A 15,921-nucleotide genomic window follows, 5' to 3' on the forward strand; every position below is an offset into this window, starting at 1 on the left:
ACAGTAGGTGGGTCTTTATCCTCCCTTGACGTGGGGCACTGTGTCTGACTCCCCCACCCCCCAGCGGCGGGGTATTCGGGCCCCAAAGGGGGCAGGGGCCCCATTGGCATCTTGGGGGGGGGGGCAGGTGTCCAAGGGGGCTGTGTGAGGGGGAAGGATGTGGGGTTTAGGGGGAGCGAGGCAAGACCCCGGCCAGCCCCCGCCCCCCAGCTGTGGGGCTGGGTCGCTGGTGCCCCCTGGAGGCTGCTTTCCCTCGTCCCTGCCAGGCCGGGGTGACTCAGCGCTGGGCCCGGGGCCAGGCACCCGCTTGGCTGTCGGCTGAGTCGCAGTGCAGGTGGGGGGAGGGCATGGGACCCAGGCGTCCGGGATGGTAATGCAGGACTTTCACCCCTAGCAGGGCAGGGAGTGGGACCCAGGAATCCGGGGGAGGGCAACGGGGCCTGGCGGGGGTGGCTGGGAGCCAGGACTCCTGGGTTCTCTGTCTGGCTCTGGGAGGTGGGAGTGGGGTCTACTGGGTTACAGCGGCGAGGAGGGGGCTAGGAGCCAGGACTCGGTTCTAGTCCTGGCTCTGTGCCTCAGTTTCCCCCGGTGGGATTTTCCTCCCCCGGTAGCGAGCCCCCCCCACCCGCCCTCCGGCAGAGAGGGGCGTGGCCCGGCCCCTCCTCCCTCTCCCCTGCACTCGGGCTGTCACTCCAGCCGCGCTGGGAGCTGCGTAGGGCGGGGGGGGGGGGAATCCGCCGGGGGGGGGGCAGTAGGGGGGGAAGGAGACAGACGCGGGGAAGGACGGAGCCAGCCAGGTACAGAGAGACCTGCGTTGTGGGGGGTTAGGGGGTGCTGGGGCAGGTGGGGGGTGATACCCCAGGGGAGGCAGGGGGTGCCCGGGGGGTCTGTTCTGGGGTGTCTCTCCCCTGGCTGAGCTGGTGGCTGGCGGGGGGGCCAGGCTGTGACCCATGTGGGTGAGGAGTTATGGGGGGGAGGGGGTGTAGGGATCTCTGGGATTTTTTTGGGGGGGGCAGCTTGAGGGAGGGAACCCAGACGTCCGGGGGGCAGGCGTTTGGGGGTGTTTGTGTTGGTCTCTAGGGAGTTGTGTGTGTGTGGGGTCTGCTAGCAGCTGGGTGTGGGGTCTCAGGGGTTGGGGGGGCAGGGGTGTGTGTGTTTGTGTGTATCCCGGCTGGGTGGGATTGTGTGGTGGGGGGAGGCTCTGGCAGTGTGTGTGTGGGGGGGTGTTGTGTGGTGGGCAGGTTGTGTGGTTTGTATTGCCATGTGTTGTGTGTCTCTCCAGGGAATTGAGTGTGTTGTATGTTTCTAGCAAGTGTGTGTGTGTGGGGGGGGGTGTTGAGGGGTGGTGTGTGGTGTGTCTAGCTGGTGTGCACAGGTGGTGGGGTGTGGTGAGGGTGTGGTGTGTCTGTGGGAGGTGGGGTGTGTGGCGTGTGTCTCTAGGAGGTGTGTGCGAATGTTGTGTGGTGTGGGTGCTGTGGGTCTCTGGGTTGTGTTGTGTTGTGGGTCTCTGGGCGCTGTGGGTTGTGTTAGGGTCTCCAGGGTTGTGCGGTGGGGTGTGTTGTGTCTTGGGTGTGTGGGGGGGTGCTGGTTGTGTGGGTGTGACACTGTGTGTGTGTTTGGGGGGGGGTTGACTGGGGGGGTTGGGGGTTCTCTGCTGTCTGGGACCCCCGAGGAGGCTGGATCCCACATCCCCTCCCCCCGCCACCCTGCTACCTGGGAACCCCCAACTCGCCCCCTCCCTGCCCCCAAACCTGCCCTGCTGAGGACAGATCCCAGCTGGGCTGACCTGGGAGGAGCAGCCCCCCCCCCGCCCCGGTCTGTGGGTCCATGGGGTGGGGGCGTTGCCTGGGCAGCCGCCGCTCCCCTGGAGCGAGGACCCAGGAGTCCGGGCCGTTACTCCCCCGGGGCCCCGCCCCCGTTCTCCACCCTGCTGCTCTGCAGAGATAACATGGGGGTGGGGGGGCAGCTGTGCCCAGGGAGACAGCGGGGGGGGGGGCTAACAAGGGGGTGCTGGGGAGCAGGGGGCGGAGTGGGGGGTCTCTAGGGGGCACTGGGCTGTGGGAAGCGGGAGGGGTCAGCGGGGGGGGTCAGCAGGGGGCACTTGGGAGCGGGGCGGGAGGTCGCTGGGGGGGCTGGGCTGCGGGGAGCAGGGTGGGGGGCAGCAGGGGGTGGAGTGGGGGGTCTCTGGGGGGCCTGGGGAGCGGGGTGGGGAGTGTCTAGGGGGCACTGGGCTGCAAGAATCAGGGTTGGGGGGCAGCAGGGGGCGCTGCAGGACCCAATGCCCCAGGGCGACACTAGGGGGCGCCAGGCTGCCCGGAGCATCTGCCCCTGTTTAACCCTTTGCTCCCCGCAGCTCAATGTACCCGCTATGGCGTGTTCCCCGGCCCGGCTGTGGGGCCCCCTCTGGGCCCTGCCCCTGCTGCTGCTCCTGGCACCCCACGGGGCCCTCGGCTTCTTCCCCAACTTCTGGTCCCGGGCCATGGCCCTGGCCTGGGGCTCCGCCACCCACCAGGACCTGACGGAGGACGCCCTGCTCAACGCCACCCTGGAGCTCTTCCGGGACCTGCCGCCCCCCCCGGGGCCGGCGCCTCGCCCTGGAGCAATTCCAGGTGAGCCTGGCCCGGGGGGCAACCAGGCTCCGGGCCCCATTCCCCGCCCCCCTGAGCCAGCCAGTCCCCGCCCTGGGGCCGGATGGGAACCGGCACCCCCTAGAGGGGACAGGCCCCTGCCCCATTCCCCGCCGCCTGGAGCCAGCCAGTCCCCGCCCTGGGGCCGGGTGGGAGCTGGCGCCCCCTAGAGGGGACAAGCCCCTGCCCCATTCCCCGCCCCCTGGAGCCAGCCAGTCCCCGCCCCGGGGCCGGGTGGGAGCTGGCGCCCCCTAGAGGGGACAGGCCCCCGCCCCATTCCCCGCCCCCCTGAGCCAGCCAGTCCCTGCCCTGGGGCCGGGTGGGAGCTGGCACCCCCTAGAGGGGACAGGTCCCCTGCCCCATTCCCCACCCCCCTGAGCCAGCCAGTCCCCGCCCTGGGGTTGGGTAGGAGCTGGCGCCCCCTAGAGGGGACAAGTCCCCTGCCCCATTCCCCGCCCCCCGGAGCCAGCCAGTCCCCGCCCTGGGCCCGGACAGCAGGCAGCGCCCCCCAGGGGAAGGCCCCGGCGTCTCACGGCCGCGCGCTCTCTCTCTCTCTCTCTCCCCCCAGGGCCGCCCCCTGCTGGCGGACGAGGTCTTCGCGGCCTATTACGGCCCCGGGGCCTCGGCCCGGCGGTTCCGCGCCGCGCTGGTGGAGGTGGCCAACGCCAACGCGGGCCTGGACTTCCTGCCCTCGGCGCGGGACGACCCCGTGCTGCACTTCGACGCCGAGCGGCTGCGGCCGGCCGGCGCCTCCCTCCTGCGCGCCCGGCGCGAGGTGCTGCAGGCCCTGGGCGCCGAGCTCTACCCCCTGGCCCGCCAGCGCCTCGGCCAGCTGCTCCACTCCCTGCAGGTCAGCCCCGGACGCCGGGGTCCCCCTGCCCTCGGGGACCTGGCCCCTTGGCCGTCCCCGGCCGGCGCGGCTCAGCTCCAGCCCTCTGGTTACCCAGCGTCCGTTCGTCCCTGCCCCCGTTCGTCCGTCCGTCTGTCCATCCATTAATCCACCTCTGCTCCCATCTGTCTGTCCATCCATCTCTGCCCCATCCATCCGCCTCTGCCCCCGTTCGTCCATCCGTCCGCCTCTGCCCCCGTTCGTCCGTCCGTCTGTCCATCCATTCATCCACCTCTGCTCCCATCTGTCTGTCCATCCATCTCTGCCCCATCCATCCGCCTCTGCCCCCGTTCGTCCATCCGTCCGCCTCTGCCCCCGTTCGTCCGTCCGTCTGTCCATCCGTTCATCCACCTCTGCCCCCATCTGTCCGTCCATCCACCTCTGCCACATCCATCCGTCTGTCCATCCATCCGTCCGTCCGCCTCTGCCCCCGTCCGTCCATCCGTTCGTCCGCCTCTGCCCCCATCTGTCCATCCGTTCGTCCACCCACCCGTCCATCTCTGCTCCCATCTGTCCGTCCGTCCGTCTCTGCCACATCCATCCATCTGTCCATCCATCTCTGCCCCCATCCATCCATCTCTGCCCCCATCCATCCATCTCTGTCCGTCCATCCGTCTCTGCCCCCGTTCTTCCGTCTGTCCATCCGTTCATCCACCTCTGCCCCCATCCGTCCGTCTGTCTATCCACCCACCCGACCATCTCTGCTCCCATCTGTCCGTCCGTCCATCTCTGCCACATCCATCCGTCTGTCCATCCGTCCGTCCGTCTCTGCCCCCATCCATCCGTCTCTGTCTGTCCGTCCGTCCGTCTCTGCCCCCATCCATCCGTCTCTGTCTGTCCGTCCGTCCGTCTCTGCCCCCATCCATCCGTCTCTGTCTGTCCGTCCGTCCGTCTCTGCCCCCATCCATCCGTCTCTGTCTGTCCGTCCGTCCGTCTCTGCCCCCATCCATCCGTCTCTGTCTGTCCGTCCGTCCGTCTCTGCCCCCATCTGTCCGTCCATCCACCTCTGCCCCCGTCCATCCGTCTGTCCATCCGTCCATCCATCCATCTCTGCCCCATCCATCTGCCCATGCTACCCCTCCATCTCTGCCCGTCTGTCCATCCACCCATCCACCTCTGCCCCCATCCATCCGTCTGTCCATCTCTGTGTCCATCCGCCTGTCCATCCGCCCATGCTACACATCCATCTCTATCCCGTCTGTCCATCCGTCCGTCCATCCATTCACCCATCCCAGCTCTGTCTGTCCATCCATCCATCTCCTCCCATCTCTCTCCCGGCTGCTGCCCCCTTCCCTCCGGCCGGCCCTAGGTCTGTAGGCCCCAGTGTGGGGTGGGGTAGGTGCTGTCGTGCTCCACGGCCCACGGGGTGACCCAGAAGGCCAGGAGCGGGTGGCCGGGGTCCGGCTCGTGGTCCGTCCATTTATTTCTCTCTCTCTCCCGTCTTCCCCGCCGACCACCCCCCCCGATCAATCTCCCCCTCCCCTCCCGGCAGGATTTCTACAGCCACAGTAACTGGGTCGAACTGGGCCACCGCGGGATCCACCCGGACCTGCTGCAACCCGGCCGTGAGCTGGGCTCCATCGCCGGAGGTACCAGCCCCACCCCGGCCACCTGCCCGGCCCGAGATCGGGGCCCCGTCGCGCCGGGCCTTGTCCAGACCCCCCCCCGAACTGAGATTGGGGCTCCCTCGCGCCGGGTGTTGCCAAGATCCCCCCCGACCGACATTGGGGCCCCCTTGTGCCAGGCGCTGCCCAGACCCCCCCAAGTGAGATCGGGACCCCCTCAGGCTAGGCGCTGCCCAGATGCCTCCTGACTGAGATCGGGGACCCCCTCGCACCAGGCGCTGCACAGCCCCCCCCCCGACCGACATTGGGGCCCCCTTGCACCAGGCGCTGCCCAGACCCCCCCCCCCCCCGAGTGAGATCGGGACCCCCTCAGGCTAGGCGCTGCCCAGACGCCTCCTGACTGAGACCGGGACCCCCACGCGCTGCACAGCCCCCCCCCCCCCGACTGAAATTGGGGCCCCATCGCGCTGGGCGCTGCACTCCTAAGACATTCCTGGTCCCAACCATCTTGCAGTCATAACTCAGATGGTTTCTCCTCCATTCTCCTGGGGAAACTGAGGCATGGAACAGCGGCATGCCAGGGGGAGGGGGGAGTCCCGGGAGGGCGCTGGGGATAGAACCCAGGTGTCCGGCTGGACCTACCTTCAGACCCCCGCCCTTTCCCCGTCTCTCCCACAGCTGATGTCCGGACCTGCTGCAGCTGCACCGGCTGGACGTGTGAGGGGAACCTCCTGGGGTCACTCCAGGAGCGCGGGTTGCTGACCAGTGGGTATTTCGGCACTGAGCCGGAGAAACCGCCCGGTACGGCTCGGCTGGGCTGGGTTTGGGGGTGACCATTCTCCACGGGTAGGGGAGACACCCCCCGATTTCCCACAGCTTTGTGTCCCAGGCATTGACCAGCACCCCCAAAATTTTGCAGGTGCAAAACGATTTGGAGGGAACAAAGGGGGGCTGTGACCCCCCCAGGGGGAGGGCTTATGTGGGGGTGATGTGGAAACACTGGTCTTGAGGTGCATGCCTGGTGTGTGCCAAGGCTTCAGGGAGAGGTCCCCAAGATTTTAAGGGGTGATACCAAGGTCTGGGGGGTACGAAGCTTGCTGATTTGGGGTTCCTGGTTAGATTGGGGGGGCAGAGGGCAGGACCCCAAAAATTTATGGGGCTGCCTCTGATTTCTGCTGCAGGCAACGAGCACCCAATAACACAGAGGGTGAAGAGGTTTGGGGGGCACAGACAGTGACTCCAATAATTTGTGGGGTACCTTTCAGGGAGCTCAGGGTTGCTATGGATGATTTGGGGGTGAAGGGGCTGCTGGCTAAGGTTTGGGGAGACAGAGGTGACCCCAATAATTGGGGGGGACGTTTGTGAGGGAGGGTTGGGGTTGATGATATTGGGGTGATGGAGCTCATGGGGGGCATCAGAGGGGGTAACCCCAAGAATCAGGCAGTACAATGTGGGGGAGATTTTAATGGGGAGTGGTTTGGGGGAGTTCTGGGGGTGAGATTTAGGGGAGCAGAGGGGCTAACTGGACCCCCTCCCCTCTGTCCCCCCCCTTCCCCCGCAGGGAAATGCAGCCACGGGGGGCAGTTCGACAGCAGCCGCCTGCGGGACCCCCAAGGGGGGATAAACAAGGACAGTTCATCCCCCCTCTTCTCGCCCCACCATTATCTGCATGGCCCAGCGGCTGGCCTGGCCCTTGAGGCCTCGGCCCGGTTCCTGCGAGACCTGCGGCGGGACCTGGCCCACGACAAGCGATTCATGAGGTGAGAGCCCCCCACTGCGATCCATCCGCCCCACGTCCCCGCTCGGACCCCGTCCCCCGCACCTGGCTCTTGGGGTGATGTTCACCTCCTCGGATCTGGCCCCCCACACCTCTATAGGCCCCATCCCCACTTCCGGATCCGGAGTCACGTCCCCCCACTCGGACCCGTCCCCTGTCCCTGGATTGTGGGGCAACGTCCCCCCACTCGGACCTGGCCCCCACACCCGGATCCTGGGGTGATGTCCCCCTGCTTGGCCCTGTCCCTCGTGACGTTGCCCCACACCCACGTTCCCTCCAGCCCCAGCCTGGGTGGCCCCCTGGGGTGCAGGGTGGGGGCGCGGGCCCCACTGGTGACCGAGCATCCATCTGTGCCCCCTGGCCCCATAGGCTGCTGGACATCAGCCCCACCGTGGGGCTCAGCTTCGTGCTGGACACCACGGGCAGCATGGGTGAGGAGATCGGCGCCGCCCGGCTCCAGGCCCGCAACATCCTAACCCACCGGCTGGGGGGGCCTGAGGAGCCCGACTTCTACCTGCTCGTCCCCTTCCACGACCCTGGTGCGTTTGGGTGTCCCTGGGCTCAGGGGAGGGGCCGGGAGGGTAAACCCCAAATTTTACCATCTTGTGCTGCACAGCGATCTGCACAGCACAAGCTCATGAAATTCGCCCCCTCCCTCACTGAGAAGGGGAATATACAACAGCTTTCTGCCCCGGGGTAGGATTTCCACGCACTGGTTTTCGACCAAACACAAGTTTACTGACTACAAGCGATAGATTTTCGTGATTATACGGCATAGCAAACGGATCAAAGCCGAGATCAAAGCAACACGCAAACGAAGCTTAATGCGCTAAAGCCACTGGTTATAAGCAGCAAATTCCCACCCTAAGCGCTGTTCTAGGCAGTTTGCAGAGGTTTCTGAGGCCAGCTGCCCTGGTCTGCAGCTTAACCCGCCAGTTATTCCTTTCTCAGGCCAGACACCGTCCGGCCTGGGCTCAGCCCGTCTCCCCGACTCCAGGCTTTTTGCTCTCAGGTGCATCGGTGGCGAGTTATATGGACCCGGCTCCACCAATGTTTGGGCTTACCGCGCTTTGGGGGGGCTCCGCGTTTCAGGGGGACGCAGGGTCCAGAGAGGCCTGGAGGTTAGCGGGAGGGGGGCCAGCAGCAAGCGAGCGACCGGCCCCAAGCTGCCCCGCTGGCTCCCGGCATCGCTCGGGGGCAGAAGCTGGACAGAGGCAGGACGGGGGCTTGGGGGAAGGGGTGGAATGGGGCCATCCGGGCCGATTGCAGCCTGGCTAGTGGGCGTTCCCCCGGTGTCACCACATCTGTAATCGATGCCTCGACAATATTCCTAACTGCAGACACAGAAATTACCCAGGCGCCCAAGTAGGATAATCGCGTTCGGGGAATTCTAACCTTTCCGATGACCCCTCACGTGACCCATCTTGCATGGAAAATATCTTAGTTACGCCATGACCACAGGTCTGTGAGGACTATGGGGGTGTCGTGTCACAGGGCGGATGGGCTGTGGGGTTCAGAATGAGAATTGGGGGGCTGGGTGGGGCCAGTCGGGGGAATCAGGGGTGAGGCCAAGTGGGATTTAGGTGATTGCTCTTTGACTCCCCCCTTCCCCCATCCTGTCCCCCCCGCCTCGGTTTCCCCCTTCAGGCTTTGGCCCCGTGCACAAGACGAGCGACGCTGACGAGTTCCTGAGGATCCTCAATTCGATCAGCCCCCTGGCTGGGGGCGACGAGCCCGAGATGTGTCTGTCGGCACTGCAGGTACCGGAGCCGGGTCCTGCCCCCCTGCAGGCCCCCCATTTCTCATCCTCCCCCCAATCCTGCTCCCCCTGCCCTCCATGACCTCCCCCACTTCTCAGTCTCCCAGTCCTGCCTCCCTTGCCCCCCATGACCTCGACCACTTCTCATCCTCCTCAATCTCTGCCCCACAGCCTCCCAATCCTGCTTCCCCTGCCCCCCATGACTCCCCCACTTCTCAGCCTCCCAATCCTGCTTCTCCTGCCCCCCCCCCACTTCTCATCCCCCACAATACCTGCCCTGCAGCCCCCAGTCCTGACCCTTGCTGTCCCCCAACATCTGATCCCAGTTCTGCAGCCCCTCAGTCCCATCCCCCATGTCCCCGCAGCCCCCCAATCTGATCCCTGCACTGCAGCCCCCCAATCCTGCTCCCCTGACCCCCTGCAGCCCCCCACATCTGAGCTCCTGATTTCTGAGCCCCCCAATCCTGCACCCTTGATTCCCCCCAGCCCCCCAGTTTTTACCTCCCCTGTTCCCATCCCCCCACTCCCTGAAGCAGCACCCCCTTATCCAATCCAAAGCCCCACACTACAGCCCCCCGATTTCTCTGCCCAGGCACCTCCCCTCCTGTTCTAGTCCCCCTCCACCCCACAACCCCCCCATTTCTGATCTCCCGCTCTCCCCCCGCCCGCAGCTCTCTGGTTCCCCAGACCCCTCACCATCTGACCCCTCCCCGACAGCTCTCTGTATCCCCCCCAGCTGGCCCTGCTGCATTCGCCCCCCATGTCCGAGATCTTCGTCTTCACGGACGCCTCAGCGAAGGACGCCCACCTCCGGAACAGCGTGGAGGCCCTGATCCAGGAGCGCAGGTGCAAGGTGGGCAGCCCCTGGCGGGGTGGGAGACCCTACGAAAACAAACGGATGCCCCAGAGACCCTCCGGTAACAAACTGGCAGAGCAAAGGTAAGCGATAAAGCAAAATGACGTCGGGACTTCCGGGAGCCCCTGCAATAACAAACCGCCTGAACCGAGAGAAGCGAGAAATGAAAACAAGGAGAGCACTTTTGGTAGGCCCTGCAATAACAAACCTCCCTAACAACAGGAAACCAAAACAAAAAGAGCATTTTGTTAGTAGGGTGGTTTGTGTTATATCTGGGCCTAACGATTAAATAACAAACCAAAACCATGCCAGCACTTCGAGTAGGCCCTACAATAACAAAGCCACCGTCTCGCAACTCCCTGGGGAGTCTAACCTCCTCTTGTTTCCTCACCAGGTGACTTTCCTGATCACGGAGGACCCCTCCAGGACGCGGGTGAGGCGGGAGGTGCTGGCCACTGACCGCTTTGACCTGTACGTAGACCTGGCCCGTAGCTCCGGGGGCCAGGTCATCTTCACCGACAACGCCAACATCCGGCAAGTGGCGGGCATCATCGGCGAGACCACTGCTTCCTCGGTATGGAGAGGGGACCCAGGCATCCGGGATGGCAGCGCAGGGTTGTCACCCTTGGGTGGGGCTGGAGACAGGGATGGGGAATGGGACCCAGGCGTCCGGGACGGCAGCTCATGTCCCTCACCTCTTGGAGGGGGATGGAGAGGAGGACCTTGGTGTCTGGGACGGTGCTGACCCTGCTGTGTTTTCGGGGTGGGGGCCCTGTGTTTCCAGGTGACCCTGTTCCAGTTCAAGAAGGGGGGCAGCTTGGGCCCTGGGGGGCTGGGCCGGAGGGGGCGGAAGAAGCGGGCCGCCTGGGAGAGCCACCACTTTTGGATCGACAGCCGGGTGGACAGGGCCGTCGTGACCATCCAGGGGGACGTCAGCGCCTTCCGGCTCTGGGACCCCACCGGTGAGTGGAGGGGGAGACGCCCCACCCGATTGGGGGGGGTGGGGGGGGAAGGGATCTGTGTGTCCCGGCCTCTGCCCATCTGCCCCTTCGTCCCACAGGGACCTCCCAGACCTCGGACACCGCCAACGGTCCCCTGGGCACCGGCCGGCGACTCGGGACTTTCCATCGGCTCGAGCTGTCGCCCCGGCCGCCTGTCGGCCGCTGGACCCTGGAGGTGCAGGTGCAGGGCAACTATTCGGTGCACGTGCGAGGTGAGGGAATGGGGCCGGGGTCTGCCCCATTCAGGGGGCGCCAGCTCCCATCCGGCCCCGGGGCAGGGACTGGCTGGCTCAGGGGGGTGGGTAATGGGGCCCAGGACCTCTCCCCTAATGGGGTCCCCCCGCTCTGTTACCAGGCAACAGCTCGCTGGATTTCCTGTATTACTTTGCTGTCCCGGCCGAGGGGCCCCACCCCGGCCTCTTCAAGCTGGACAGTCGCCCCGTGAGAGGTAAGAGCGGGGTGGGGGGCTCAGCAGGGGGCTCTCCCCTTCCTGGGCTGGCCCCATTGCCCCAGGGCAGCGCGAGGGGGCTGGGCTGTGGGGAACCCCCGTGTGCTGGCCAGATTCCAGCCTCGGGGTCACTCTGATTTCACTCAGCTGTGAACCTCTCGTCACTTCCTCTCCCAAGTTGTTGTGGGGCTGTTCCCCCAGCCACCCCGCCCCAGAGCTGGCTGCATCTCAGCGCCGGGCCAGCCGTCCCCATGTGGCGTTATGTGGGGCTGTTCCCCCATCTGCCCCGCCCCAGAGCTGGCTGCATCTCAGCGCCGGGCGAGCCGTCCCCATGTGACGTTATGTGGGGCTGTTCCCCCATCTGCCCCGCCCCAGAGCTGGCTGCATCTCAGCGCCGGGCCAGCCGTCCCCATGTGGCGTTATGTGCGGCTGTTCCCCCATCTGCCCCGCCCCAGAGCTGGCTGCATCTCAGCGCCGGGCGAGCCGTCCCCATGTGGCGTTATGTGGGGCTGTTCCCCCATCTGCCCCGCCCCAGAGCTGGCTGCATCTCAGTGCCGGGCGAGCCGTCCCCATGTGACGTTATGTGGGGCTGTTCCCCCATCTGCCCCGCCCCAGAGCTGGCTGCATCTCAGCGCCGGGCGAGCCGTCCCCATGTGGCTTTATGTGGGGCTGTTCAGCCATCTGCCCCGCTCCAGAGCTGGCTGCATCCGAGCCCAAGGGCTTTGGGCTCTGCCGAGGTCAGGGACTGTCTTGACGGGGGCTTGGACTCGGTTCTGGTTCTGACCCGACAGGGCTGCCGCTGTCGTTGGTCCTGGCCGTGACGGGGCTGACCCGGCCGGGTGCGGGCTCGGTCCGGATGGAGGCGGTGGAGCTGGCGGACCCCATCACGGGCCGGCGGCTGGGGGGGGAGCTGCCGCTCCGGGAAGTGGCTAACGGGACAGGGCTTTTTGCTGCGGCCCTGCCCCCAGTCCTGCCCCGGGGGGGCTTTGCACTGATCCTGAGAGGGTCTGACAGCCGGGGCCGCCGCGTGGAGAGACCAGCCCCCCAGGTCACCTCGGCCGTGGGGTTCCTGCTGCAGGTTGGTGCTGCCGGGCCCCAGGGCGGCGCTAGGGGGCCTGGGCTGCAGGGAGGGGGCAGGGGGCTCAGTGGGGGGTGCAGGGAGGGGGCAGGGGGGCTCAGTGGGGGGTGCAGTGGTGCAGGGAGGGGGCAGGGGGCTCAGTGGGGGGTGCAGTGGTGCAGGGAGGGGGCAGGGGGGCTCAGTGGGGGGTGCAGTGGTGCAGGGAGGGGGCAGGGGGCTCAGTGGGGGGCACCATGCTGCAGTGAGGGAATCTGGGAAACTCTGGGGGGGTGGCGCTGTACTGTAAGGAGGGGGTGGGGGCTCTGTGCTGCAGGGAGGGGGCAGGTAGGAGGGTGGGGGGGTGGGGGGGCATCATGCCGCAGGGAGGAGGTGGGGAGGCAATGGGGGTCGCCATGTGAAAGGGAGGGGGCCCAGTGGAGGTCGGCGTGTGGTGCTCCCCTACCCCAGAGCCAGCTCTCCACGGTTCTCCCCCCAGCTGAGCAGCGCCGGGCCCCTGTTCCCGGGGCAGACGGGCACCGTGGCCTGGTGGGTCTGGAGCCCCGAGGAGCCCCAGGAGCTGGGCCTGGCCGTGAGCAGCGACCCCAGCTACCCCGTCAGCACCTCCAGCCCACGGTAACGCCCCCGGGGTCGTCTGTCTGTCTGTCTGTGCTCGGCTCCGTCCGGCCCTCAGCTTCCCAGGCTGGCCGCCCGTCTCTCCGTCCATCAGCTCCCAGGGTCGGTCTGTCCGACCATCCATCCCTTGGCTCCCTGGGTTGGTCGGTCTGTCCGTCCTTCCTTCCTTCCATCCATCCATCCCTCGGCTCCCAGTCGTCTATCCATCCCCTGGCTCCCTGGGTTGGTCGGTCTGTCCATGGGTTGCCCGGGTTGGTCAGTCTGTCCATCCATCCCTCCTTTGGCTCCTTGGGTTGGTCTATCCATCCATCCCTTGGCTCCCGGTGTTGGTCTGTCCATCTGTCCATCCATCTGCTGGCTCCCTGGGTTGGTCAGTCTGGCCGTTGGTCTGTCCATTGGCTCCCGGGGTTGGTCGGTCTGTCCGTCGATCCATCCATCCCTTGGCTCCTTGGGTCGGTCTGTCTGCCCGTCCCTCCTTGCCCCAGAGCATCCGTCTGCCTCTCTTTGGCTCCCAGCTTCCATCCCTCTGTCCCTTGCCCGTCCCTGTCCGACCCGCCACCACCGATGCCGAACCCTCCTCTCCTGCAGGCTGCGGCTGGGCAGGAACCAGACGGCGACGGGCGTCATCTCGCTGCGGGTGCCCGGCAGCGCCACCCCCGGTTCGGCCGTCACCGTCACCCTCCGCGCCGACCCCCTTTCCCCGGCCGGGGACGCCAACTTCGCCTTCATCCAGCTCCTGGTGATGCCCCGGCCGCCGGTGAGTCCGGGGGGCGCAAGGTCAGCTGCGGCCAGCAGATGGCACCGCGGCGCTAGCTCTGCGATGGCTCTTGGCTGGTCACGAGAAAACCAGGGAAATGTCCTCCAGCAAACTTCCCGACTCGCTGAAACCGAAACGGCCCAAACTTCGTGCGTCTTTTAGAAAACGCCCAGAGAAATCAAATGCCCAAAAGCTGGGTGAGTCCCTGCAAAACGCAGGGACCGAGAAGGCGGCCAGAGCTTTGTCAGTCGGCCGTAGAAAACCGGGGCAATTGATTCCCTAGACACTCTGTGAATCATTCGCTTAAAACTAGAGAAATGAAATACCCCAAACCCTTGGGAATCGTTAAGATGAGAAATTTAAATGCGTCCCCAAACTGTGAATCATTAGGATAAAATTCGGGAAACTAAATGCTGTAAACTTAGCGATTTGCCTGCAAGGCAAATCCTCGTCCTTTCAAACTAAGGAAAGGAAATTTAAAAAAAAAAAACTTTTTGAGTTTTCACTGTAAACCTAGGGAAGGGAAATGCCAAAGCGTCATTAATCTAAAACTAGGGAAATGAAATATGCAAAGACGCTGCCAGTGTAAGACTAGGTCCGTTGAAGGCCATGAAACGTCGTCGAGGGTTAACAGAAATGAAATGGCAAAGAAACGTGGTGATTCGTTACTATAAAACGAGGGCAGTTAACAACCAAGCAACTCTGGGAAGCGTTTCTATAAAACTAGGGAAGCAACATGATACAATGGGGGAAATTAAATACCCGGAAAGCTTTGTGAATCGTTAAGAAAAAAACAAAGGAAAGGAAATGCCCCCAAACTTGGTGAGTTGTTAACAGGTAATTGCCCTAGTTCTGTGTTAAAAATCTCTGTGCCCCTAGCCGGTGGGTTCCTGGCCTGGCTCTGGCCTGTTTGCCCACCCTGCCCGTCCTCACTGCCACCCTGTCCCGTTCTTCCTGCAGGTGCCGAATCGCGCCTCTCCTCCCTGCAACGCCACCTCGGTGGCTGGCACCTGCGGCCCGCCAGGCTCCCCCTGCCGCGAGCGCCGCTGGACGGCCAGGCTGCGGATCTGGGACGGGGCCGGCATCCGGTCGGTGCTGGCAGGGGGCGTGGCCCTGCCCCACTGGGCCGACGGGGCGGCGGCGACGGCCACCTACTCCTCTGACTGCTGCACCCGGGAGGCGGAGCTTCTGGTGACCAACCGGCTCGGGCAGGAGTATCGGTGCCCGGTGGCGGCGCCTCCTGCTGGCACCGCGGGGGACCTGGCTGTCGCCCCCTGGTGGTGGATGGCAGCACTGGCCGTTCATGTGGCCTTCCATGTTGGGCTGGGACACTGATGCGACAGGGCGCCCCCTAGTGGTGGGAGGGGGAGCTATGGTACAGCGTCCAGTCCTGCTATGGCACCCTCCAGTGGAGACAAGTGGTACTGCACCGGGCTGGGATGCTCTTGCTATTGGATGCCCTCTAGTGGGGAACTGCGGTAGAGCATCCAGGTCAGCTCTCTTCTGCAGCTGCACTGGGGGCTGCTGGGGGAAAAGGGACTGGTGACCCTGTGGCTCTAACACTGTGCAGTGAGTGCGTGTGGGGTGGGGGGGTGGGACTCAGGGTTCATACCTTGACACCCTTGGGTGGGGAACCCAGGACCGGGCTGTTTGAGATGCTTTTCTGAGCCGGCACTAAAAATACAAATAATTTCCAGCAAAAAATATATTTTCCCCCAACTTTGGGGGACTAATGTTACGCCCCCGACTCCGCAGCACCAGCGCTCCCCGTGAGGCATGGCGAGAGCTCCTGGAGGTCGGGGCCTCTCAGCCGCAGCGGCAGGATTCGAACTCAGAACCTCCTGGGTGCCCACCCGCTTGGACGTTCTCCTAGACCACAGAGCACAGAACGGCCCGGCTGCCTTGTGTTAACGCACAGCGCTGAGTATCAGGACTCCTGGAGTCCATTCCTGCCTCTGCTGGGCAAGTCCCTTTCCCAGTCTGTGCCTCAGTTTCCCATGCCACTCCTTGGTCTGTCTAGTGTGTAAGCACTTCAAGGCTGAAACTATCCAGTGTCTGTATGCAGACCTAGTGCAACTGGTGCCCTGATCTCGGTCAGGAGGGGTGTGTGCAGTGCATGGGGCCCCGATCTTAGTTGGGGAGGGTGAGGTCTGCAGTGCCCAGCGTGATGGGGCTGTGATCTCTATTCTGCCTTTCAATGCTGCCCAGTGATCGTCCCGAGAAGCCTTTTAAATTTCGTCTCCTAATGGTTGGAAGAGTTGTGGCTGATCTGTATATTTTTGGCTAATTATTTCCATTCAGTGAATTATTTTTGGATCATATTTGTTTCCAGTGATTCTGGTATTTCTGGGTTATGATTTTAAATTGGGTTTATTGTTTGGGTGTTTGTGCAAATGTTTTATTGGTTAAAAATACCACTGTTTTTTTAATTAACCTGCTGTTAATAAAGAAAATTGATAAAGCCGCAGAAGAGGTGAGTTTCAATTCTGAGTTGTGATGCTGGGACATGGGGCCTGTCCACTCTAGGGGGCGCTGGTTCCCATCTGGCCCCA

The 15,921-nt window shown here is 64.4% G+C and overlaps 1 protein-coding gene across 1 annotated transcript; it reads left to right on the forward strand.

The window, feature by feature from the left end:
• Positions 1-346: 346 nt before the first annotated feature.
• Positions 347-15,839, forward strand: VWA7 (von Willebrand factor A domain containing 7). Its single transcript, XM_037913949.2, is given in 18 exon segments — positions 347-370; positions 2,354-2,569; positions 2,571-2,609; positions 3,196-3,477; positions 5,009-5,105; positions 5,760-5,882; positions 6,643-6,841; positions 7,228-7,397; positions 8,506-8,618; positions 9,354-9,470; positions 9,868-10,047; positions 10,258-10,435; positions 10,534-10,686; positions 10,830-10,922; positions 11,714-12,000; positions 12,476-12,612; positions 13,201-13,369; positions 14,330-15,839. Coding segments are annotated over 18 exon segments (2,931 nt in total). The 5' UTR covers positions 347-367; the 3' UTR covers positions 14,705-15,839.
• The last annotated feature ends 82 nt before the right edge of the window (positions 15,840-15,921 follow it).

Source organism: Chelonia mydas, chromosome 14, assembly GCF_015237465.2.
Source record: "Chelonia mydas isolate rCheMyd1 chromosome 14, rCheMyd1.pri.v2, whole genome shotgun sequence".
NCBI classification, from domain to species: Eukaryota; Metazoa; Chordata; order Testudines; family Cheloniidae; genus Chelonia; species Chelonia mydas.